Source organism: Carcharodon carcharias, chromosome 21 (assembly GCF_017639515.1).
Source record: "Carcharodon carcharias isolate sCarCar2 chromosome 21, sCarCar2.pri, whole genome shotgun sequence".
Taxonomy (NCBI): Eukaryota; Metazoa; Chordata; class Chondrichthyes; order Lamniformes; family Lamnidae; genus Carcharodon; species Carcharodon carcharias.
Window position 1 is genome coordinate 22817984 of NC_054487.1, and position 27334 is coordinate 22845317.

At 44.5% G+C, this 27334-nt stretch overlaps 1 protein-coding gene across 8 annotated transcripts in view; it reads left to right on the forward strand.

Moving 5' to 3' along the window:
* LOC121293109 (F-actin-monooxygenase MICAL2-like) overlaps positions 1–27334 on the forward strand; it is a 590417-nt gene that overhangs the window by 177740 nt on the left and 385343 nt on the right. For 6 of the 8 annotated variants that reach the window (XM_041215769.1, XM_041215771.1, XM_041215772.1 and 3 more), the window contains exon 9: positions 7855–7970. In XM_041215769.1, the coding sequence (XP_041071703.1) occupies positions 7855–7970 (116 nt within the window). Of the gene's footprint in view, positions 1–7854; positions 7971–10422; positions 10992–27334 lie in introns of those variants that run through there. The other 2 variants (XM_041215775.1, XM_041215776.1) reach the window with 2 other exon arrangements.

Below are 27334 nucleotides of genomic sequence, written 5' to 3' on the forward strand. Positions count from 1 at the left end.
AAGGCTGTAGGATTCAGGGACACTCCCTGGGAACCGTGCGCAGACCTGTAGGATGCGTTTGTGACGGTCACACACCAGCTGAACATTGCTTGCAGTTGACGGAGTTGACTGCTTGTTGCCATGGAGATCTAAGTGCCACTTGAGCGCTATCGATGACACCCTGCACCTGTGGGAAACCTGAGATGTGTGTAAATCCCAGCGCTCTTGCATCCTGGATTTCCTGATCCCGGGTGAAATGAACAATGTTTTGTGCCTTTGCGAAGATGGCGTCCGTGACCACCTGGAAACAATTGTGCGTGGAGTTTTGTGAGATCACAGGTCACTTGTGGAGTCCTGGACCGAGCGACTGGTGTAAAAATTGAGTGCCTTGGTCATTTTCACGGCGCCTGGCATTGGTTGCCCTCCAAGTCCCCGTGAGGCCAAAATCCTACAGCAGGTGGTATATGTGCCGATCGGCGACACAAGTTCTCAGTCATCTGCAGGAATGACCAGCGCTGCCTATAGACCCTGGGTCTAGCGAGGTGCCTACGAGCGATGGCTCTCTGTGGATCTTCAGCTGCATGCGCAGGAGGCCCTACCAGCCCTTTCATCTTGAGGGAACTGCTCCTCCTTTTGCCGAGTCAGGCACCTCTGCCGCTCTCTTCTGCTTCTTCTCTGGTCTCTGGAAGCCATGAGGCATACTGCTAAATCATGATCCTGATGTTCTCCTCCTGCAGGATCCTGGAGAGAGACATGTGGGTTAGCTTATGTGTCCTAAGGATGTCTCTTGGTGAAGACTCCATCACACATTCAGGAGTGTGCTAGCCACCAAATGGATGGCCAGTGTGTAGTGCTCTTATTGGCTGTCTGACACTACGCCCACCTTGGTCCACCCCATTTGACCGATTGGCCACAGCTTCGGCCACTGGACTGCCAGCTGTGCTCTCAGCTCAGGCATTCTCCTAACCCACACTGCAAGGCTGCGCTGTTAGCTCGAACCATGGGGGAGACTGGTCCACACCTTAAAAGATTTTGCAAGGGGCTGTGAGCGCCTCCACCAGTGACTGCGCCATTGCCACCTTTCGCAAAGGGACTGTAGAACTTATATAAAAACAAAAAACTGCGGATGCTGGAAATCCAAAACAAAAACAGAATTACCTGGAAAAACTCAGCAGGTCTGGCAGCATCGACGGAGAAGAAAGGAGTTGACGTTTCGAGTCCTCATGACCCTTCAACAGAACTGATTTGTTCAGTCGGCCAATTGCTCTGCTGCCCCCTGAACACACATTCATTTGCAGTCTGTGCCCGAGGGATGAAAAGTTCTGGAGCATTTGGTGGCACTTTCATGCTTCAGAGACCTGACTCCAAGCATGTCGATGGAGCTGCAGCTGGATGGTCTCAGCTACAGAAAAATGCTCACTTTTGACAAGCTTTGCACAGTGTGTGGGCCGCTTCCCTCGCCTCGCCTCTCCCCACCCGCCTGGCATGTGCTTGAGTGTTTCCTAAGTCTGTCTGTGCTGCCTTGCCCCCCAACTCCCATCACCGCCACCATCTGCCCCCCCGTCCCTGCCCCACTTGCCCCGGCACTGCACTGAAAGCCAGCCAGGAAAAAAAACGAATGTGCGGAGCCTCTTCCTTGATGTCCTAGGGGTGATGCTTGCGAGCGCTGCACTAGGTTGTGTGCATTCACCTCCGAGTTCACCTCGAAGTTCCACTCACCAAGTGCATACCTTTTAAAGGCAGTCGTGAAGCACACCGTTCTGAAGTCACGCTGACACGAGTGATAAATGTGACCTGGGAGGATGATTCTGGCCAGCCGAGCTTATAAATTAGATGAAAATGTAATAAAATGATGTTCCTCACGGGTGGAGTGGACAATCACAAACTGGATTTCACAACGGCGTAAAACTGATTTTTGGCCTTTTCGCCATGTTGTGCTCCCACTGCCCACCATGACACCCGACACCAACAGAGCTGGAAAATTCTGGCCATCGGCTTTAGCATGGTAAAATTCCCTAAGATGCTTCCTTGTAGCAGTAAGAAGCAAAACATGACACTGAGCCAAGTAAGGAGATATTTGGTCAAATGACCAAAAGCTTTGTCAAGGAGGGTATGTTTTAAGGATAATAATAAAGGAAGAACATGAAGCAGAGCGGCAGAGAGAGAGTGAGGGTATTCCAGAGCTCGGAGCTGAGACAACAGCAAAGGTGAAATGATTATGATTGGCGATGTACAAGAGGCCAGAATTAGAGGAGTTCAGATAGTTTGGAGGGTTGTGCTGTGGAGAAGGTTAGAGGTAGGGATGGGAGTGGGCATGGAGAGAATCAATCAAATCTCTGCTATAGCAGGAGAGTGTGACCTTAAATATTGAAACATAGGAAGTTGGTGGGCTACGTGCAATGTTTCTGTAGCGGGCGGGGGGGGATTTCTGTTTGGGACATGTTGATTGTGGATGTAGAGTTTTTCTGGGAGGTGTGTTTACGTCAGGGACGAAAGATTTCTGTGGCGGAGGGAGAGTTTCTTTGGTGGGGGAATGCTTCTGTAGGATTCATGTTTCTGTGGGGAGGGGGAGTGTTTCTCTGAGCGGGTGTTTGTCCGGTGTGGGGGTTGGAGTGTTTCTCTGGGGCGGTGTTTGTGTGTGGGGGTGTTTCTGTGGGGGGGTTTCTGTGGGGGGTGCTGTTCACATACGAACATACAAATTAGGAGGAACAGGCCATTCAGCCCCTCGAGCCTGCTCCACCATTCAATAACATCATGGCTGATCTGATTGAAACCTCCCACCAACCCCCAATTACCTTTAACCCCCGATTACCTTTAACCCTCTTGTTTATCAAGAATTTTTTCTACTTCTGCTTTAAAAATATTCAAAGACTCTGCTACAACTGCCTTTTGAGGAAGAGAGTTCTAAAGGCTCAAAGAAAAAAAATCTCTCCTCATCTCAGTCCTAAATGGGCAACTCCTAACTTTTAAACAGTGGTTCTAGATTCTCCAGCAAGAGGAAACATCGGGTGGAATTTTCTGTGCCCACTGGCACAGGCTTGTTCTGTGGCATGAGTGGACAATATGGCGAAAAGGCCAAAAATCGCCATCGGACATCGAGAGCCTCATTGTAATGCGTCTGCATATTATTATAAGGCCAGCCCAGCAGAATCATCCCCCCCCACCCCGCTGGATTGTCTGCCCACGTAGGTATGATTGCACGCTGACGTGTTCCATAACACCATACATCAGGAGTGTACTTGGCGGGCTGCACTTTGAGGCGAATTTGGAGGTGAGCGCACAGTAAGGTTTTGTTGCGCTCACGAGGGTTGCCTGTTGGACTTTAAGGTTGAGGCGGGTCGGGGGGGGTGGGGAACAAGGGCTGCCCTGCTGTGGAGGTGAGTCGTGGGGTGGGGGCGCGGCAATGGTTAATGGTAATGCATCACCCTCTCCCTATAGGAAGAACAGCTAGGCCCCCACCACCCCGCTCCATGCCACCCAGCGACACCCACCCACCCTGCACCCATTATCCTTTCCCCTTCTGTGCTTCCCTGTCCTTTTCCCCTCTCGCGCTCTCTTTATACACTATTAGGAGGGAGAGGGTAATCATTCTTTTCCCCCTCCCCTTTTCTAAATGCTGTTGCTACCACCAGCAAAGCTTGGGGCAGGTGTGTCTCATCCCCCAACGGCTGCCGCAGGGTCACCAGTGGCCGGGCCCTTCGGGACAACTGTGGAAGCGGTGCCATCACCACTGACGGAGAGTAACTGCTCCTGTGGCCTCTGCTGCCCCGCGGCCCTGTCACTGTTCTGCCTCCTGACCAGGGCCATGGGGGTAAAGAGCTACATTCACCCCGTGATGACTGTAGAAACATGCGTGAAGGCTTTGGCTGGGGTTGTCGGCCCCTCGGCCATTGTTGTAGCCTCGTGCGTGTATGGGAATTCTTCCTGAGGTCCAAGCGGGCGGTGCAGCTGGTCCTGGCCAAGGAGCTCACTGTAGGTGGGACCGATCTGGCAGTGGATCCTCTTGAGGCCACTACAGAGAGGCTCGTGTTATCCAATGTTCCCGCCTTTCATTCCCGGTGAGCTCCTCCTCCCCCACCGTCACCAGTCAGGTCTGGGACTGTGCTGATCCCGCTCGGCCTCAGGGAGCCCAGCCTCCGCTGCGTGTACTCCTTCTGGCACCAGGTCTTTGTTCACCTGGCCCGGAAGAAGTGTACACGGAGGCGCAGTTTGATGTCACCTTTGAAGGGGCTGCCTACCACGTCTTCTGGTCAGCGGGTGGTGTGCGGTGCCATGGCTGCAAGGAGGTGGGGCACGTCCAAAAGAACTGTCCCACCTCCAAGGCTGCCAACGTCACTCAGTCGGCTGCAACTGGCACCGCCAGTCCTCCCCCGCCTCCACTACATCTTCCTCCCCCGCAAAGGGAGGTGCCGCCGGAAGACCCGCCATGCAGATGTGGCCCCCCAAACCTCTCAAACTAACCCTGACCCCCAGAAACTCAGGGACACCGGCTTGGGGAGAAACATGATCCGACCCTGGTGTTGTCCTCTCGCAGGCTCCCGGCTCCAGCGGTGATGGGGTGCATGACCTTGAGCCGGTGGTCGTCCTAAAAAGAATACACCAGCCAAAACAGAGCATCTGGGGGTGCTGGACAAGACGGCAGGAGGCTCACAGGTGGAGCTCTCCCCAGCCCCCAGCCTACCCCGGAAGAGACATCACCCCTCTGAGGGGGGAGGACCTCGCGACTTGAGGTCGGATGTGTCCCCTCCCCCAGTGAAGAGGTGGTGGCGTCTCTGCCCCATGAACCCTCCTCTGCCCTCTGGGGGGAGCCCAAATCCCCAACCCCTTGCTGCAGTTGCCTGAGCAGGGCCCCTCGGGGGCTGGTAAGGGTATTGCCCTTGCACCAACACCGACCCACCATGTACCCCCAAGATGCCATCTGGCCCGCCAGGGGACTGCAGCAGCCCCTTCATGGCCCCGGCCGCTGGGTCATTGGGCAGCGGTGGTGAGGGGCGCCTCCCCCCTCCGTCCCAACCTTCAGAACCGAGCGCCTCCGTGATGGGTTCCGAGATTTTTCCGGACTCGCCTGGCGACCTGGTTCTGGGGGGATACTGGGGCTCCGAGCAGCCATTCCCTCTGGCCCAAATCCCCAAGAGGAGACCAGAGAGGACCCCTCTGGCCTTGATCCTGGGGGTGGGATGGAGGTGGAGGTGGAGGTGGAGCCGACTGGCATCTTCGAACCAGCCCCCGTACTCAATACAAGGGAGGGGGTGGAAGCTGGAGGCGATGACCTGGAGGAGGAGGACGGGTTTTCGATGGTGAGCACCGGGGACGACGCTGAGTCGTTGTCAGGTGAGGTGGTGGATCCCCCTGGTGCCCCCCACCAATTCTCCCCTCATCCCTTTACAGGAACTCTGGGATTTTGTAGCGCGTAATCGCAGTCGCTGAGACAGGGTTCAGTCAGCCCTGGACCAGTGGCATTCGTATCCTCTTGTGTTCAAGTCCTCATGGCCCCTGGGCTGGACCGGAACGCTAAGAGGAGGGTTCACACATTTCTCGCTGGGCTCCTGAAGGAGAGGGAGGATTAAAATAGTCCTTTCCTCCTTACACTAGGCATGGTGATGTCGGCACATACTCCTGACAATGAAGACTACCGTAGTCAGCCTCAACATCCACGGCAGCAGGGACGCACAGCACAGGTTCCAGAACTTCTCGGTCCTCCGGGATGGGAAGTATGCGGTGTGCTACCTGCAGGAAACCCAGACCATTCCGGGTCACTGACCACTGCTGCCGCCGCCTCCCTTGTTGGATTGGTGATGCTGCTGCCCATCCTGTGGCCAGAGCACAATCGCTTTGGGCCTCCATGGTGTCCAAAAGGCGCTCGAGGGACATGTCATTGACCCTGAGGGCTGCAGTCTTCTTGCTTTTCGGGTCCAAGTATTTTGTGCAGCAGTCCTGGGCTGGAAGCACCGAGAGGTGTGCGCTTGGCTGTGCTTTAAATACGCTGTCTGGCGTGAAGAAGTTTTTTTTAAATTCATTCACGGGATGTGGGTGTTGCTGGCTAGGCCAGTATTTATTGCGTTAAGGGCGGGTTATGGTGTGGCAGCAGAATGGGAGCCCACCTGCCATCAAAACCGTGTATTTAATCGGGAATGTATAATTAACGTGGTGGGATTGAGACGGTGCCACGTGAGAAGCCGCCATTGCAGCCAGCAGGTAAAACGTTGTATCTTCCACTCGCTACCACACTTTGTGCAAATCAGGGACGATTCTACCCATCCTCTCCACATCCACCCTGTCAAGAGCCCTCAGGAGCTTATACATTTTAATCAAATCGCCTCTTACTCTTCTAATCTCCAGTGGATATGAGCCTAACCTGTCCAACCTTTCCCCATAAGACAACCCACCCATTCCAAGTATTAGTCTAGTAAACCTCTGAACTGCTTCTAATGCATTCATACCCTTCCTTTAAATGAGGAGGCCCAGTACTGTACGAAATACTTCAGATGTAGTCTCACCAGTGTCCTGTACAACTGAAGCATAACCTCCATACTTTTGTATTTAATTCCCCTCACAATAAACAATAACATTTTATTAGTTTTCCTAATTACTTGCTGCACCTGCATATTAACCTTTTGTGATTCGTGCATTGGGACATCCAGATCCCTCAATCTCAGAGCTCTGAAATCACTCATCAGTTAGATAATTACCTTTTTTATTCTTCCTGCCAAAATGAACGATTTCACATTTTCCCACATTATGCTCCATTTGCCAGATCTTTGCCCACTCACTTAACCTATCTATATATTTCTGTAGCCTCAAGATGTCCTCTTCACAACTTACTTTCTTACCTATCTGTGTCATCAGCAAATTTAGCAACCATACCATCCATCCCTTCATCCAAGTCGTTTATATAAATTGTAAAAGGTTGAGGCCTCAGCATTGATCTCTGTTGCACACCACTCATCACATCTTGCCAACCAGAAAATGATCCTTTTATACCTACTCTCTGTTTCCTGTTAGCTAGCTAATCTATCCATGCCAACAAGTACAATACATCCACCAGTTCCCCTATATCCACAGCATCTGTTGCTTCTTCATAGAACTCCAATAAATTGGTTAAACACAATTACCTTTTCACAAAACCATGTTGACTCTGCCTGATGACCTTGAACTTATCCAAGTGCCTTGCTGTAACTTTAATAATAGCTTCTAACATTTTACCTATGACAGATGTTAAGCTACTGGCCTGTAGTTTCCTGCTTTCTGTCTACCCCCCCCCCCTCACCTTTTTGAACAATGGAGTTACATTTGCCATTTCCCACTCAAATGGGACCTTCCCCGAATCTAGTGAATTTTGGAAAATTAAAACCAGCACATCAACCATCTCACTATAAACACTTCTTTTAAGGCCCTGGGATGAAATTCATCAGGACCCGGAATTTGTCAGCTTGCAGCGCCAACAATTTGCTAAACAATTTGTTTCTGTGGTGGGGGGTTGTTTCTGTGAGGTGGGTGATTCTGTTGGCGGGGTATTTCTCTGGTGGGGGTGACGTTTATGTTGGGGGGTTGGGGTGTCTCTGTGAGGCTGGTGTCTCTGGGGTGTGTTTCTGTGGGATGGATTGTTTCTGTGAGGGGTAGTTTCTCTGAGAGAGGGAGTGTTTCTGGGGGTTTTCTCTGGGGGGTGGTGGGGGGAGTGTCTCTGTGGAAGAAAGGGAGTGTTTCTGTGGGGGGTGAGGGAAGGGGTTGGAGTGTTGTGTGTGTGTCGGGTCTGTGAGCTGGATGACTGTGTCTGAGGGTGGGATATCTGTGTTTGATGGGGCAATTTTTTGTGTTATTGTTTCTGATTCTCCTGCTCTGTGTTCTCTGGTGATGCTCTGTTGGTTTTTTTTCCAGCCCTTTTGGCCAATGGGAACTGGGATTGCTCGAGGATTTCTGGCCGCATTTGATGCTGCCTGGATGGTGCGGAGTTGGGCACAAGGTACCGCTCCCCTGAGTGTATTAGCTGAAAGGTGAGAGCTACTGCTATGCTGGGCTATCCCTTCAGGGGCTGGGGTCTGGCCGGCTTTATCCCAATTTTCCTCCTCCTTCGAGGTAGACAGCAGTTCTGAATGTGTCCAGACTACAGCTGATCTTAGCCACACCCATCTTCCCCATGCTGCAAGTACTTAGCCCTGCCCAGTGCTGCCAGTGCTAAGCTTGAGTCTCCTGTGGTCCTTCTGCCATATTAGTGTGAATGGGTTTTTCTTTAATACAAACCCGTAGGACCAGGGGGAGGCCATTCAGCATCCTGAGCCTGCTTTCTGTTCAATTCAGTCATGGCCTCTCTTTCTCAACACCCTTTACTCCCTTTTGCAACATATCTAATAATTTCTTCAGTGCTGTTTTAAAAGCTCCAACTTAACCCCAACAACCACAGCCTTTTGTGGCAGTGAATTCCAGATTGTCAGCTCTGGATGTTTGTATGAGAACTGCTTTGTCATTGCCCTGAACAAACTAGATCTAATTTTAATGTCCCGTTGTTCTGGGCTCTTCCACCAGAGGAAATAGTTCCTCCTTAACTACCCAGTCAAATATATGTAACATTTTAAGCACTTTGATCTCACCCAAGCATCTGGTGATTTTAAGTTATTTAAGAATTAAATAAATCTGGAGTATAAAACTAGCCTCACTAGTTATCATGAAAGCAGCATGTTGTTATAAATACCTGTCTGTTTCATTAATGTCCTTTAGGGAAGGAAATCTGCTATCTTTCCCAGTCTGGCTTATAAGTGACTCCAGACCCACAGAGATGTGGTTGACACTAAAGTGCCCCCCGAAATGACCTAACAAGTCATTCAAGGCGGCAGCTCACCACCACCTTCTCAAGGGGCAATTAGGGATGGGCAATAAATGTTGGCCTAGCCGGCGATGCCCAGATTTTCTGAAAAAACAATTAGATCAGCACAAGGGCCTTTCTGCCTAGTTAATGAATCATTTTCCCCTAAAGCCCCATTCTCATTCTTGTAAAGCTGTGCTGTATTCTCTAGGACTTGGGCACCCTGCCTGAGGTGCGGTACCCACTGAATGCAATACTCCAGATGGGGGTCTAACCAAAACATTATGTTACGAGAGCAAAACTCCCACTGATTTGACTTCCAGCCGTTTTGATGTCAAAGCCACCATTGTGCCTTTGACTTTTGAACCTGTGAACAAGCTTTAAGGAGGTGACCAGGTGTGTAGATGAGGGTAGTGTAGTTGATGTACATCATCTGATTTCAGCAAAACCTTTGACAAGGTCCCACATGGGAGACTTATAAAGAAGGCAAATGCACATGGGATACAGGGTAATTTGATAAGGTGAATTCAAAATTGGCTTATCTGCAGGAGACAGAGCATGATGACAGAAGGATGCTTTAGTGACTGGAAGCCAGTGTCCAGTGGCGTACCACAGGGATCTGTACTGAGCCCCCAATTATTCATTATTTATAGAAACAATATAGATGACTATGTGGGGGTTAGGATTAGTAAGTTTACAGATGACACAAAGATTGGCTGAGTGGTTAACAGTGAGGTTGAGTGTCTTGGGCTACAGGAAGATATAGACGGGATGGTCAAAAGGGCAGATAAGTGGCAAATGGAATTTAACCCTGAAAAGTGTGAGATGATATGCTTTGGAAGGAGTAATTTGACAAGGAAGTGTTCAATGAATGGCATGACACTAGGAAGTTCTAAGGAACAAAGGGACCTTGGCGTGTGTGCCCATAGATCTCTGAAGGCAGAGGGGCACATTAGTGGGGTGGTGAAAAAGGCATATGGGACACTTGCCTTTATCAATCGAGGCATAGATTACAAAAGTAGGGAGGTCATGTTGGAGTTGTATAGAACCTTAGTGAGGCCACATCTGGAGTACTGTGTGCAGTTCTGGTCGCCACATGATAGGAAGGATGTGATTGTACTGGAGGGGGTGCAGAGGAGATTCACCAGGATGTTGCCTGGGATGAAACATTTAAGTTATGAAGAGCGGTTGGATAGACTTGGGTTGTTTTTGTTGGAGCAGAGATGACTGAGGGGCGACCTGATCAAGGTGTACATGAATTCGAGGGGCATAGACAGGGTGGATAGGGAGCAGCTATTCCCCTTAGTTGAAGGGTCAGTCACAAGGGGACATAAGTTCAAGGTGAGGGGCAGGAGGTTTAGGGGGGATGTGAGGAAAAACTTTTTTACCCAGAGGTTGGTGACTGGGAAGGTGGTGGAGACAGGTTGCCTCTCATCCTTTAAAAAGTACCTAGATGAGAAGTTGGCACGTCATAACATTCAAGGCTATGGGCCAAGTGCTGGTAAATGGGACTAGGTAGGTAGGTCAGGTGTTTCTCATGTGTCGGTGCAGATTCGATGGACCAAAGCCTCTCTTCTGCACTCTGATTCTGTGAAGTGGTTTGTGTTCATGGACACATAAATTAATAAACAGCTCCAATATTCCAGTTTATCTTTCAGATCGACAGTCTTCACATTTCCCCACATTGAACTCCTTCTGCTAAAGCTTTCATCAGTTAGTCTGTCAATGTGCCTTTGTAACTTGCTGCTTCCATCTACACAACACAGTGCTGCCCAGCTGAATATCATCTGTAAACTTGGATTTTAGTTTATTGTCCATTGTTCAGATGATCAATATTCTCGAGGAAAATATGATGAAGCCTCGTTACAGAACCAGCACTTGTCACATCCCACAATTTGAGAATAAAGCTTTTATCACGACTGTCTCCTACCTCCTAAATAATTAACTATGTCACTAATTCTCTGTGCTCTCATTTTTGTGAATTATCCTAATATAGACTATTATAGTCAGTGTAAAGGACAGAGACAGGAAAAAGTTTCTAGAGTGTGTTCAGGAGAATTTTTGAAGTCACTTAACAACTAAGAATACACACGAGCTATCTGCTTCTGAATTCTAACTTCCTGTATGAAAATCAGAAGGTCCCTTTATTCCTGAAGAGTCATGTGGATTTATGACCCATGCAGTTGGTAAAGCAGAGTTATTTAAAAATCCCAGAGGGAAACTTTAAAATTATTGGTTATGACAGTTGTTTAAGTGTTATGTTTGAGATGTGACTCTAAACTCAGGAATCAGACCACTAGTTCAAAGTTTTACATTAAACTAAATGAAACATTTTATTAATTACACAGGTTAAAATATATCCACATGGCAACAATTTACTATTATAACTTTTAACAAATTCCCAAACCATTAAAGGCAACAACAACCCATAGACTTAACCAAACACCAGGCAAAGCATTTTCACCTTACAAATTCAAAATGAGGTTCTTTCCATGGAGGAGCTAGTTGGAGGCTTGCAGCTGCTTTTTGATTTTGCATGGCCTCTGCTCTGCACACCCGAAAACTACTAAAGTTATATCTACCAGCCCCATTGAATGGTAATTCTCATTGTAACAACAACCTCTTTAACCTTTTAACAATGAAACCCCTTTCATACTACCAATTTTATTGCTAATATAAACATATTGCTCGGTATCTGTTAGAAAGGCGTCAAGTTTTCATCCCACTTCTTGAATGCTCTATACAAAAAATGCAAATGCACGCTACGTTCCTGTTTACATCTCAAATTAGTACATCAAAGCACCCAGACTGGCTGGCTTTAATCCAATTAAGACATACCTGCAAACTAAACCTCTATTTTATAAGGAAAATATTTTCCAAAATATTATTTTTATATATATAAAATATCAGATTTTCTCTTCCAGCAATATGTATAATACGTAGATTAAATGGTTGTAATAATAGACTCCATCTGAAAAGCCTTGTATTTTTATCTCGAAATTTGTCCAAAAACTTCAAAGGATTGTGTTCTGTATAAACGATTGTTTGATGAATTGTTTGCACATAAATTTCAAAATGCTGCAACGCTAACACCAAACCCAAAGTCTCTTTCTCGATCGTTGAATATCTTCTCTGTTGTACAGTTTCCGTGAAAAATACCGTCAGTTTTTCAGTTCTAGATCTTCTTGTAACACTACAGCCCCAATGCCTATATTGCTTGCGTCAATGGCCAACTTGAATTGCTTGGCATAATTGGGTACTGCGAAAACTGGTGGTGTAGTTAATACAGTTTTCAAAGCTATCGAATGACTTCTGACACTCCAGTGTCCATTGAAACTTCTTGTTCTTTAATAGTTCAGTCAGTGGAGTAACCACTTGGCTAAAATTTGGTACAAATTTCCCGTAAAACCCATTCAAGCCCAGAAGTCTCAAAACTTCTCATTTTGTTGTAGGCATAGGGAAATCCACAATAGCCTTGACTTTCGCATCTCTGAGCCACCTTACCATGTCCAATGGTATGGCCCAGATACATAACTTGCGCTTTTTCAAATTCACTTTTAGCCAAGTTCATCACCAAATTAGCTTCTTGTAGTCAAGTAAATAATCCTTCCAGATGCTGTAAATGCTCCTCCCATGTCTGACCAAAAACAATTAGATCATCAATATAAACCGCACAATTGTTTAGACCCACAATTACTTTGTTGGTCAGTTTTTGAAATGTCACAGGTGCATTCTTCATACCAAATGGCATGACTTTGAACTGATATAGTCCACTTAGCATTATGAAAGCTGATATCTCCTTTGCTCTCTCAGGTAACGAAACCTGCCAATATCCTTTTAGCAAGTCAATCTTTGTGATACATTTTGATTGTCCCACTTTCTCAATGCAATCTTCCAACCGGGGTATAGGATATGAATCCGCTTTTGTCACCGCATTCACCTCTTGATAGACCACACAATGTCTGTGTGTTCCATCCGGTTTTGGTACCAGTACAATAGGCGACCTCCAGTTACTGCAACTAGCCTCAATGATATCATTTAGAAACTTGAAATCAGTTTCTTTATGTACTTGTGATAACTTTGCCAGATTTAATCTATAAGGTTGTTGCCTTATTGAAGATGACATTTCTATACATACATCATATAAAGCTAAATGTGCCTTTCCCAACTTATTTCCACAAATTGGTTTGTGCAATAACTTTTCCAAATCACTTTGACACTTGCTTGGAAGGTAACTCAACATTTCATTTAAATTTTCAAGCACCCCTTCATTATCCAATGTTATTAGAGGAAAATCAATGTCAGAGTCCCGCACTTCTACCTCTTTCTCATCAACCATCATCACTGACACCTCTTTTTGTGCTTCTTTCCTGTCAAAGTACTTTTTAAGCATATTTACATGACACACCCTCTGCTTCTTTCCAGAATATTTATTAAATAATTTACTTCACTCAATTTCTTTTCAATCCTGTAAGGCCCACTAAATCTTGCATTTAATGAATCCCCTAGTACTGGTAATAAAACTAACTTTCTCTCCAGAAACAAAACTGTGCATTTTAGCCACTTTATCTGCTTTCACTTTCATCACTTGGTGATTTTCCTTTTATTTGACATGTGACAGGTTCTACAGAATCTGACTACAGCTCTATGTAATCCTGGCCAAAAAACCCTATCTTTTCCTGTATTTTCCTAATTCTTAAATGCCGCCCACCGCCCCCCGCCCCCCCCCCCCCCCCCCCCCCCCCCCCCCCCCCCCCCCCCCATTGGAATTTCATGAGCGATCCTCAGAATCTCATTTCTATACTCTAATGGGATAGCAATCTGCACCTCCCTCCAGCTTTCATTTGCTGAGACATAATCTGATCGCCATTTTCTCATTAAAGCTTCCCTTGAAGATAACATACTGGAATACATTTTGCTTCAGTTTCTGAATGAGCTTTCTGATATAACTTGCAATTGCAAATCATTTTTCTGTAACTCCACTAACCTCTGAGTTAAACACTTCAACTGAACTGTTCTGCATTCCTTGAAGAGAAGTGGTATTCCTTCCTCCTGAACAATGTTGTTATCAAATACAGTGCCAGCTAATTGGATTTCAACACCTTCTTCATGCCTTTGAACTGCCTGTTTATCTTGAAAAAACTCAGCAGGTCTGGCAGCATCGGCGGAGAAGAAAAGAGTTGATGTTTCGAGTCCTCATGACCCTTCGACAGAACTTGAGTTCGAGTCCAAGAAAGAGTTGAAATATAAGCTGGTTTAAGGTGTGTGGGGGGGTGGGGGAGGGGGGAGCGGAGAGAGAGAGAGAAGTGGAGGGGGTTGGTGTGGTTGTAGGGACAAACAAGCAGTGATAGAAGCAGACCATCAAAAGATGTCACCAACAATAGAACAAAAGAACACATAGGTGTTAAAGTTGGTGATATTATCTAAACGAATGTGCTAATTAAGAATGGATGGTAGGGCACTAAACGTATAGCTCTAGTGGGGGTGGGGAGAGCGTAAAAGATTTTAAAATATTTAAAAATAATGGAAATAGGTGGGAAAAGAAAAATCCATATAATTTATTGGAAAAAAACAAAAGGAAGGGGGAAGCAGAAAGGGGGTGGGGATGGGGGAGGGAGCTCAAGACCTAAAGTTGTTGAATTCAATATTCAGTCCAGAAGGCTGTAAAGTGCCTAGTCGGAAGATGAGGTGCTGTTCCTCCAGTTTGCGTTGAGCTTCACTGGAACAATGCAGCAAGCCAAGGACAGACATGTGGGCAAGAGAGCAGGGTGGAGTGTTAAAATGGCAAGCGACAGGGAGGTTTGGGTCATTCTTGCGGACAGACCGCTTTAAACATTTCTGCAATCTGTTCCTCAGAATTATTTTGAGTAAACCGTGAACACATCCCCACTTCTTTACCTATCACTGATTCTCCGTTTCACCTGTACACCTGTTTCTCCTGTGCCTGAACCTCAGAACCCACAGTTCTTTTACTTCCAGAGCTTTTCTGTACCCCAATAATTTGTACAGACTTTTCCTGAAACCTCCAGCTCACTGACTTTGTGTGCCTCACTTTATTACAATGAAAACATCTCAATTTTCGAATGTCACTTCTACCTTCAGCACCTTCCTCTTTATTCTGAGAAAAAACTTCCTGGGAACTTCCAGCTACTCCTCTTCCCTGACTATCTGCCTTACTTTCACCTTCCCACTTTTTATCCTTTTCCAATTTGAAGGGGTGACGGAAAAAAGGTTTAGCTCTATGAACTAACTCAATCATCAGCCATCTCTGCTGCTTGTCTTATAGAATCAATCCTCTGTTCCTCCACATGCATTCTCACTGCTGAAGGGATTCAATCTTGAAATTCTTCCAAAAGAATTACTTCCCTAAGAGCTGCATATGTTGTCTCTATTTTTAACACCCGTATCCACCGGTCAAAATTATTTTGTTTTACTCTTTCAAACGCAATATAAGTTGTCCAGGCTGTTTTCTCATATTCCTAAATTTCTGTCTGGATGCTTCAGTAACCAACTCATATGCACTCAAAATAGCTTTTTTTCACCACACCGTAATTCACCAACATTTCTTCTGAAAGCGAAGCATATACCTGAAGCCCCCTACATAATAACTTAGACTGTAATAATACTGTCCAATTTTCCAGTGGCCATTTCATCTGTTTAGCTAGCTTCTCAAATGAAATAAAGAATGCTTCAATATCTGTTTCCTCAAACTTTGGAAGAGCTTGTACAAATTTAAACATATCCCCACTGGGTCCTATCTAGAGACAAATTCTTCCTTACCTACTGACATCTCTTTTCTAACTGCCAACATTTTCAGTTGGAATTCTCTCTCTCTCTCTACTCCTTCTCCATCTTCACAATTTCTAATTCCTTTTTAAAAACCAGTTTTCTGTCCTTTGCTTCTAATTCAAGCTTTTTCATTTGCAACTGAAGTCTCACTATCTCCAGCTGTGACAGGTTTCACTTCCAACTGTAGATGCTGTGCTATACTTTTAACTATATCAGATTTCCTAGCTCCTGCAGGTAACACCAATTTTAACTTCTCCACCAACTCTCTTAACTTACTTTTGGTTATTTTCTCCAACCCACTTAGAGTTCTCTTCTACTCCCAGACAAGTCTTAGCAATTACCAAAGCTATCTTTCACTCTCACCACTTCTAAAATACTTTACTAACTCCTGAATTCAAAGTGCCAATCGTACTTGTAAGCTTTAAGATCCACTAATTCCTAACCAATCGAGGAGTTAGAAATATAATTTATCCCAGACGAGCCCCCAATTGTTATGACTCATGCAGTTGTTAAAGCGGAGTTATTCAAAAATCCCAGAGGGAAACTTTAAACAACTGTCATAAATCAACAGTTTCAAGTGTTATGTTTGAAATGCGACTCTATAAACTCAGGAATCAGACTACTAATTCAAGGTTTTACATTAAACTAAATAAAACATTTTAATTACACAGGTTAAAACATATACACATGGCTACAAATTCCCAAACTAATCTCCATTAAGGCAACAACAACCCATAGACTTAACTAAAACACCAGGTAAAGCATTTTCACCTTACGAATTCAAAAGGAGGTCCTTTCCACTGTGCAGCTAGTTGGAGGCTTGCAGCTGCCTTTGATCTTACATTGCCTGCACACCTGAAAACTACTAAAGTTATATCTATCTACCAGCCCCATTGAATGTTAATTCTCGTTGTATCAACAACCTCTTTGAACTTTACCTTTTAACAGTAAAACCCCTTTCACAATACCAATTTTATTAGTAATATAAACATATTGCTTGGTATCTGCTAGAAAAGCTTCAAATTTGAACCCCACTTCTCAAATGCTCCATTCAAAAAAATGCAAATGCACACTCTGTTTCCATCTGAAACTAGTACATCAAAGCACCCAGACTGGCTGGCTTTAATCCAATTAAGACATACCCACAAACTAAACCTCTATTTTAAAAGAAAAGTTTTTTCCAAAATATTACATACATTAACAGCTTCATGACAGGACTTGGAACATTAATTCTGTCTTTCTCTCCACAGATGTTTGTCAGACCTGCTGAGTTTTTCCAGCACTTTGTTTTTGTTCCTTTACTCCTTATTCTCCACAAGAGGAACAATACGTCCGGGATTTAGCACACCCTACCGGCAGGGTTTATATCTCAATTTTTTTTCACTAAAACATCCTTTTACAAAAAAGCATAAACATGAAAAACAAACATCACATCTCGTCCCCGTTTAGCCAGGAACAAAATCACTCAGGTGGTTTGCAGATTCCCTTTGGTCTAGAGAGGAGTGTTGGCTTTGGTATCTCGGTTTGTTTGCTTAGAAATGGAAAGTTCTGCTGTTCCACTTGTTTCTGTTCAGGTTCAACAGTTGCAGCTATAGGTGCTACAGGGTTGTTGGTTGAATCAAGTCAGGTTTCACCCATTGGAGCAGATGTTTCCTAGAAATCTTCCACTGTGACTGGAGATCCCTGGAAATTTGGTTCCTTGGATTTGGTTTCTCTAATCTGGTCAGTGTCTCTTCCAGATTCCACATCATAGGTCAGTGGCCCTTGATACTTGATTCTTTCCAGGAGCCACTTTGGTGTCCCACAGTAATCTCAGACCCAAACAGATTGATCCAGGTTAAACTCATGCTGGTTTACTTGTGTCATGTGACCTTTTCTAAGTTGCCTTAAACCAATCTTTACTTTCAAATCCGGACACACCAAATCCATTCTGGTACAAAGTCGTCTTCCAAACATCAGCTCAGCAGGAGATACACCAGTTGTTGAATGTGGAGTGTTACAATACATCAAAAAGTTCTTCAGCTTGAACTTCCAATCTGATTGTGTCCTCCCCTTCAATATGGCCTTTTTGAATGTCTGAACAAAGTGCCCCATTTCACCATTTGAGGATGGGTGGTAAGGCGAAATCAGAATCTGCTTGATCCTGTTGTTTTTCAGGAATGTTCGAAATTCACATGTGAACTGCGTGCCATTGTCAGACACAATCTGCTCCGGCAATCCAAAAGTAGTGAACACATTCCGGAGACCCATCAATGGTCTTTGCTGAAGTAGTCAACTTCTTAGGAACATGAGGCAACTTTGTGTGGCCATCCACCACAATCAGGAATGTATGTCCGAGAAGTGGTCCAGAAAAGTCCACATGAAGCCTCTGCCATGGGTGGTCAGGCCAAGTCCATGGATGTAATGGGACAGGTGCAGGAGAAGACTTCATTTCTTGGCATGGAAGGCAATCACTGACCATGCCTTCGATGCCTTTATCCAGGTGTGGCCACCATACATGTAGACCAGCCCCATGTGATTGAGGTGAAGTTCTTCTAACACTCGTGTTTGGAACTGGAGAAATAACAACTGATTCCCCATAACAAACAACCGTCTTGCAGTCAGCTCATATCTATGCATGTAATAAGGTTCAAGCTCAGTAGTGACTTATTGAAGTGTATACCAACCCTCCTGTGTGTTCAAGGTAAACTTGGGAGAGCACAGCATCCCAAGTCGAATTTGATCTGCTTTAACAGGTAACATGTCTATCTGGTTTACATTGAAAGCAGTGACTTCACTTCAGGTTGTGGAGCTGTAGTGTAATGGAAGTCTGGAAAGTGTGTCCAAATGATTCTCAGTAGAATGAAATGTCATTTTGTACTGGTAAGCAGATCAGATCAGTGCCCACCTTTGTAGGCGTGCAGCGGCAAGTGTTGTGGCCTGCGACTTTGGGCTAAGCAACCAGGTCAAAGGCTTGTGGTCTGTTTAACACACATTTATGCCCACACAAATATTGGTGGAACTTCTTGACTCCATAGATTAGTCCAAGAGCTTTCTTCTCAATTTGGCAATTTTTGTTTTGCCTTGGACAATATGCGTGAGGCATATGCAATGGGCCTTTCACTGTCATCAGAAGTGTGGGGGAGATGACAGCTCCAACACCATAACCAGATGCATCACAAGCCAGGCAACTTTTCATTGAAATGTGCCAGGACTTTAGCAGAAGTGAGCTCTTGAGTTCCTTGAAACTTTCCTGACAGGCTTATGACCAATCCCATTTTGCAATCTTCTTCAGCAGACTGTGGTGCTGCCTTGATAGCCCAACTGGAAATGAACTTGCTGCAGTAATTCACAAGTCCCAAGAATGAACGAAGCTCCTTAACATTTTTGGGCTGTGGTGCACTCACCACTGCCTCCACCTTTCTGGGCGAGGTTGAGAGGCCAGTTTCGTTGATCACATGTCCCAGGTACTCCTCTCAGAGTTTCAGGAATGAGCATTTGGATTTCTTACAGCAGATGCTGTAATTTTCCAGTCTATGCAGGACCCTGCCTAAGTTCTCCAAATGAGTTGGGAGGTTTTTCTAGGTGATGAGCATGTCGTCTTGGAAGCAGATTACACCAGGGAGGCCCTGCAGTATTTTGTCCATGACCTGCTGGAATAAGGCTGATGATGACATGATTCCAAAAGGTAGTCATTTGTATTGTTATAGACCTCTGTGTGCTGATGGTTGTATACTTCCTGGAATCTTCACTCAGCTGCATTTGCAAAAATGCCTGTGATAGGTCAAGCTTTGTGAAAAATTCACCTCCGTTCAGAGTAGCGAAAAGGTCCTCAATTTTCAGTAGCGGGTACTGATGCACTTCCAGGAAACGATTAGTGGTGATTTTATAGTCACCACATATTCTGATAGACTCATCATTCCTTCACTACTGGGACTATTGGAAATGCCCACTCTGCATAACCAACTTTCTCAATTATCTGAAAGTTTTCAAGTTGTTATAGTTCCTGCTCTATTTTCTGTGACGGTAAGTAGGGAACTGAATGTGGTTTGAAGAACCTTGGAGAAGCTTCGGCCTTCACAGCAAGTTTGGCTTCAAGGTCTTTAATAACTCAAAGACCTTCTTTTGAAGACATCAGTATGCTTGTCTAACAAGCACTGCAACATGGCGTTACAATGCACCGTTTATTTTATCTCAGTCCAGCCAAATTTCTTTCAGCCAGCTCCTGCCCTTTCACAATGATAAGCAGCAACCTTGCTATTTGAACTCCATATTTAGCTTGAACAGACATTTTTCCAAGTATATTCACAGCCTCACCAGTGTAGGTGCTTAGCTGGAGGAGGGTTTTCTCCAATGGGCATTTCTTGAAAATTTTCTCCCATGTCTTCTCTGAAACAATAAAAACAGATGCTCCAATGTCAACCTCTGTTTCACCCATTTTACCATTTAAGGCAATGCCAACTTTTAGTCCTTCATCTAGTTTCAGATCAGACTGAATGCAATACAATTGCTCTTCCTCGTTGTCGCTGTTAGTTTCACTTTGTCTCATCTGGACTTGCATTACTTTTGTACTTTATTTCCAAGTAATGTATCTTTTTAAGCTGTTTATTTTCAATGCGATGTCTGTGCGCTCCTTGTGATGCCCTTTTCTTGGCGGTACTGCTTTACCGTGATCAGCCTTTGATCTACATGCACACTGTATCTATGTGTCCTTTTGTCCCCCACAGTAGCAATAATCAGCGGTTTTCCACACACAGGCTTCTGCATTATGCCCTATTCCATTACAGCAGTAATATATGTTTGAAAGCGAGTATACCCTGACTTTACTATTTTAACTTTGGCATTGGTTGAATGTGCTTTCAAATCTCCAGCTTGTTTCTCTGCTATTTCTATGCTTTGCGCAATCTCGAACACTTTCTCCAGTGTCAACTCTTGCTCTGCTAACAATCTACGCTGAATTCTCATTTCTTTGTCCACAAACCAAGCGATCACACAACGCTTCTTCCAGGTAACCTTTAAAGTCACAATGGTCTGCTAATTTTCTCATCTCAGCCAGGAACTGGGAAACTGACTCACTTTCATGCTGTTCCCTTCGGTTGAAACTTGAATCTCTCGGCAATAATTGCTGGTCTGGAATCAAAGTGCTTTTTCAAAACGTTCACAAGCTCTATAAGGCTTTTATCTGCTGGCTTGTCAGGAACAATGAGATTTCTCAGTAGAGTGAATTTTTTCATTCCAATGACTAAGAAACACTGAGGCCTGCTTTTTCTCTTCAATCTCACTCGCAACGAAAAACTATTCCATTTGCTCGACATAAACTACAAAGTCCATAGTAGCTGGATTAGAAGTTTCCAAAGCCCCTAATAATGATGATCCCACTCTTGTCGCCATTTGAAGTGTTTTGTCACTTCTTAATTAAGAATACACACACAGCTACCCGCTTCTGAACTCCAACTTCCTGTCTGAAAAACAGAAGGTTCCTTTATTCCTTATTCCCCACCAGAGGGCAATACATCCGGGACTTAGCACACCCTACTTATACAACAAATCTTTTTAATTAAAATGTCCTTTTATAAAAAAACATAAGCATTAAACACAAACACCACAATTTTCTTGTTCAGTTTCTGGACTGAGTCATTACTGGAACTGGATCTTGGGAATGAGGTGGGCCAAGTGGATTAAGCATCAGTCGGGGAACATTTAGGGAATAGTGATCACAGTATCACAAGGTTTAGATTAGCTACGGAAAAGGACAAGAAACAACTAGAGTAAAAATAATTATTTAGTATGTTTTATTCCTGATAGCCAGTTGAAGGAAAAAAGCAGAGCCAGTTTTTACTTGGAATAGATTTATCCACAGAGTGTAACAATTCAGATATATACCTCCTCACAACCACACACCAAGGCTCCAATCTTCCAAAAATAAAAATAGCTGGAAAAACTCAGCAGGTCTGATAGCATCTGCGGAGGGGAATACAGTTAACGTTGAGTCCGTATGACTATTTATCAGTAACTAGAGAAGAGTCATACGGACTCGAAACATTAACTGTATTCCTCTCCGCAGATGCTGTTAGACCTTCTGAGTTTTTCCAGCTATTTTTATTTCAGATTTCCAGCATCCGCAGAATTTTGCTTTTATCTTGCGATAATCTTCCAATCCTCTTTAGATACAGGGGCTGTTGCCAGAGAACTGGAGAATTACAAACATTACACACTTGTTCTGAAAGGGGTGCAAGGTTAAACCCAGTAACCAGAGAACAGTTAAACCTTCGTTTGGAAAAGCTTTTATAAATGAAAATCCAGGATAAAATTAACAGTCACTTGAACAAATGTAGATCAAGGAAAACCAGCACAGTTAATGGTAAATCATGGTTAACTCATGATGGGTTTTTTTTGATGAGGTAACAGTGTTGATGAGGGTTATGAGGTTGATGTGGTTTACATGGACTTCCAAAGGCATTTGATAAAGTCCATGGAATAAAAGGGACAGGAGTAGCATGGATATGAAACAGAGTAATGGTATAGTGGGGTTCCCCAGTGGTCAGTGCTATAGCAGGGTTCCTTGGTGGTCAGTGCTGTGGCTACTGCTTTTCTAGACCTCCTGGTATTTGCTGTGGCTCAGTTGGCATCACTTTCAACTCTGATTTGCAAGGTTCCAGGTTCTAGTCCCACTCCAGGTCTTTAGCAGAAAAGTCAAAGCTGACACTCCAGTGTCATCATTTAAACTGTATATGCATTTATTTAGCTTCCAGAGTGTTCCTTCTGTGTTCGGTGCCTCTTTTGGTGGATGGAGAAAAATTTACCTTTGAAATTGGTGTCCCCGCAAAAAGATAGCTTTAATATCAATGGACTTACATTCCCAACATTCCCAAGTATTTGTAGCTAATAGAGCTAAAAAGATCTTCAGCATAACTTTCCCTGCCAAAAATGAATCTACTCTTGTATCCCAGTCGCCCAATATTTCTTCAAACACTCATGCTACATGCCTAGCTTTAGCTTTATAAGTCCCATCAGGAAACACCTTTTCCATGCATACCCATCTGTGCAACAGAGCTGTTTGTCCCTTATCTGGCACCTCTGTGTACACCCCAAATTCTTTCCAACTATGTAGTTCTTGCTGTTTGGTATCCTTTATTAATTAATCGTCTAATTTGTTTGAAGCTACTAAGACTTCTTGATCACATGTACTTCTTCTTGTAGCAGTACCAGTCTGTGCCATATTCCTTGACCTTGTTAAGCTACGTCCTCTATCCTGCCTTCTATCACGCTCCAGATTGTTACTGTTTGATCTCCCTCTCCCATTTATAGATGTTCTTCATTTCATGATCACTTCCTCGAGGAATGTTCACTCAGACCCACTGTCTGAACAGATACTGCGGTTCCATGCCTTCCATTTTTGTACTTCATGTTCCCAATCCATAGGCTTAACCTCCTGTCCTTTATCTCGTACATTTACTAGTCTTTATAGTTTCCAGTGGCCTTCCTTGTTCTACGTACAATTGTCGCATCCCGCCATTGACTGGCCTTTTCTGGCAAGTACATAACTTTAGTGCCAGCTTTCGGCAGTTGTCTGGGACAAATTGCCTCATCTTCTTTGTCCAAATTACTGTCTCCATCTTCAGATACCCCGTCAACTTCAGCTACCTGGTCCTCACAATCATGCAACATATGGGAATGAGAAGTACATGGTTCCTCATCCCTTCCTGTACTTTCTGAACCCGCAAATTTGTGATCCGCACCAACTAACCTCGATGAGTGTACCCGAATAGTCTGGTTCCCATGCTAAAAAATGACTGTTTCACCATCTTTACCTATAATCTTTCCTGGGCCTTTCCACTTGTTAAGTCCTTCTCTTTTATAGTATATCATGTCTCCTTGATTGAAAATAGTTTCCGATGATCGTACAGTGTGTCTTAGAGCTCACTGAATTCTCTGAAACTTCGGCTTTAAGGAACATTCTTCTACCCATGTGTCGTATATTTAAAAGCTCAGAAAAAGGTTGAGCTAATCGTAGTTCCCTCCCAGGCTGGGGGATGATCACTCAGGACTGAAGGAATTTTTGGGTTTCTACCAAAAACCAACTGATATGGACTGTAGCCCCCAACCATCTGCAGTGAATTCTTGTCATGGACAAGAATTGCTAGAACCGATGTTAATTTACAGCTTGGTCGTCTGCCAATATTTTACAAAGCATCTTATCTATAACCATGTGATTCCTTTCACACGCTCCGTTACTAAAAGGGATTTCTGCCTCGTTATTCATAACTATTATATTCATGTTTTCGCATATATCCCGGAACTTGTTGTTAGCAAACTCCACGTGCTGCCCGCCCCCCAACCACAGTGACGAATTTCGCTGGTCCCCCCCAATCCACTTCTCCATTACCTGATCCACAATTTTTTTTTTTACTGTATGATTGTCGACTGGCCAAACCTTGTGGCCAAATCCACGAAACGTAAAATAAAAGTTATTTTCTTTAGCCCAAACCTTTAAATCCATCGCCACAACTTCATTGAAATCCCTCGCTAAACGTAGACTCACTATTGGCTATGATGGTGTCCTTCTGTATTTCTTACATATATGACATCTATCGCTTATCTCCTCTATAAGTTTAATGCACTCTCCATCCCTTATTCCTGCATTACCTTAGCAACGTTTTTAATCTTTGTGAAGGGTGGACAAACTGCCGATGCAATTTTAACACAATTTGCTTTTTGTCTTCCAAATTCCTATCCCCTGATACTAATAACTTCTTTAATCTCCTTAGTAGAAAAAGTTAGGTTTCATTAAAGGAATACAATAGTGTCCAGATTGCATAAATTGTAAATCCACAGGTTTCCCCAAATACAATGGCCTTGTTATTTTTCATGTCCAGCTTCAGCTGCACTTTCTTCATCGATGGTCTGATCAACAGTAGCGGTATTTCACTAGACACTACAAACGTGTTGATGAAATGATTGACTCCAGCTATCTTACAGTGAATCACTAACCTTTGTAAAGATTTTAGGGTATTATCATCTCCAAATCTAAAACTGGTGGAATTCTCAAATTCTTTAACCTTATTTCGGTCCTTATCATTTAAGGAGTCCAGGTAGCATTTTAACCAGTCTTTTCCACAGACTGTAGATGTGCTTCCACTGTCTAGCACCGCACAGTTGAAGAACTCTGCCATCAAGACATTCATCACTGGGCTGAAACTTCTTGTAACTAATACAATGGCCTCTCTTTGGTTAATATCTCCATCTTCTGAGTCTTCTGTCTTGTGTTTAATTTCGCACACCTTATTATCTCATTTAGGACAGTTCATTGCATAATGGTATTTTGAATCACATCTGAGACACTGACCACACCCTGGGTATTTCTGGGGTTCATTCTTGTTGTAAATCCCTAATTCTTTTCTCCTGCCATAATTGTCAAAGGTGTTTCTGTCCCCATTGTTTCTAGTTACAAATATCCTTTCATACTGATGCCCACGTCCTGTTTCGAAACGATCTCACCATCCTGTTAACACTGTATCCTCCATTTTCTGTCTAAGCGCCCAATGGCTCATTTGTACCATGAACGCTGCCGGAAAGGATTGCTTCCCCAGGAATTTTTTTCCAGCTTCTGACATCTGCTCTAGCAGCGTGTGTCTTTCTGCAGACTTAACCCCCGTTAGAACTCTGAGCCTGTCCATATTCCATACTCTGGCACAGTCTAGAAACGGGAACACTAGCACCGATTGGAGAATTTCTAGACAAAAATTATGCAAAGTTCATATAGTCTTCTAAATCCCATTATGTAACCTTCTATGGAATGTCCTCCAACTTTCTAAATTTGTCAGAATCAGACCACGCTTCCTAAGCACTTAATAAATCATCTTTTTGATAGATCTTATCCATTAAATCTAACAAAGTTTCCAAACCTTCATCTGTGTCCAAATGCTCAGGCTCCAACTCCAAAAATACTTTACATCTCATTTTGGTTTTGTATGTTAACAAAAGTGCCAAAGCCATCCCCTGTTTTTCCTTCAGCAAGGACCTAACCCGTGTCCACATAGTTACTTCATTTTTCCATTGCTCACATGGTTAACGCTCAGAAAACATCAGTGGGCAATCATATCCCGTCACTCTATATTTTGATTCAGCCATTTTTTTGGGCTTTTTTGAGTGACTCAAAACCACTCTGCTTATAAAGTTAACTCCAAATACAATCTTTTCTCCAAAGAAAGCTTACTTTCCAATCTTCTTACAAGCAGGAACCATCCTCTGCTACCACTGTTAAGTTCCAATAGTTGTTCAGAAATGAAGACATAAACCAAGACAGATTCCTTCAGATAGTGTTTTATTGTTGGTTATAAAACTCTCCACAGACTGGCCCAGTTTCAGCTGTTATCCCTTTTATACAGTTAGATGGATACTTAGTTAAACAACATAATAATTAGCAATTGAACTTCCTTAACTGTTTCCTTCCCTAACGTCACTGGCTAGACCAGCATTTATTGCCCATCCCTAATTGCCCTTGAGAAGGTGGTGGTGAGCTGCCTTCTTGAACCACTGCAGTCCATGTGGTGTAGGTACACCCATAGTGCTGTTAGGGAGGGAGTTCCAGGATTTTGACCCAGAGACAGTGAAGGAACGGCGATATATTTCCAAGTCAGGATGGTGAGTGGCTTGGAGGGGAACTTGCAGGTGGTGATGTTCCCATCTACCTGTTGCCCTTGTCCTTCTAGATAGTGGTGGGTTTGGAAGGTGCTAGCTAAGGAGCCTTGGTGAGTTCCTGCAGTGCATCTTGTAGATGGTACACACTGATGCTACTGTGCGTCGGTGGTGGAGGGAGTGAATGTTTGTGGATGGGGAGCCAATCAAGCGGCTGCTTTGTCCCGGACGGTGTCGAGCTTCTTGAGTGTTGTTGGAACTGCACTCATCCAGACGAGTGGGGAGTATTCCATCACATTCCTGGCTTGTGCCTTGTAGATTGTGGACAGGCTTTGGGGAGTCAGGAGGTGAGTTACTCGCTGCAAGATTCCTAGCCTCTGACCTGCTCTTGTAGCCACAGTATTTATACAGCTAGTCCAGTTCAGTTTCTGGTCAGTGGTAACCCCCATGATAGTGGGGGATTCAACGATGGTAATGCCATTGAATGTCAAGGGACAATTGTTAGATTCCCCCTTGTTGGAGATGGTCATTGCCTGGCTCTTGTGTGGTGTGAATGTTACTTGCCACTTGTCAGCACAAGCCTGGATATTGTCCATCTTGCTCATTTAGACACGGACTGCTTCAGTATCTGAGAAGCCGTGAATGGTGCTGAACATTGTGCAATCATCAGTGAACATCCCCACTTCTGACCTTATGATGGAAGGAAGGCCATTGATGAAGCAGCTGAAGATGGTTGGGCCTAGGACACTACCCTGAGGAACTCCTGCAATGATGTCCCAGGACTGAGATGATTGACCTCCAACAAGCACAACCATCTCCTTTGTGCTGAATATGACTCCAACCAGCGGAGAGTTTTCCCCTAGATTCCCATTGACTCCAATTTTGCTAGGGATCCTTGATGCCATACTCTGTTAAATGCTGCCTTGATGTCAAGAGCAGTCACTCTCACCTCACCATGGGAGTTCAGTTCTTTTGCCATGTTCAAACCAAGGCTGTAATGAGGTCAGGAACTGAGTGACTCTGGCAGAACCCAAACTGAGTATCAGTGAGCAGGTTACTGCTAAGCCAGTGGTGCTTGATAGCACTGTTGAAGACCCCCTTCCATCAAGTTACTGATGATTGAGAGTAGACTGAGGGGGCTGTAATTGGCCG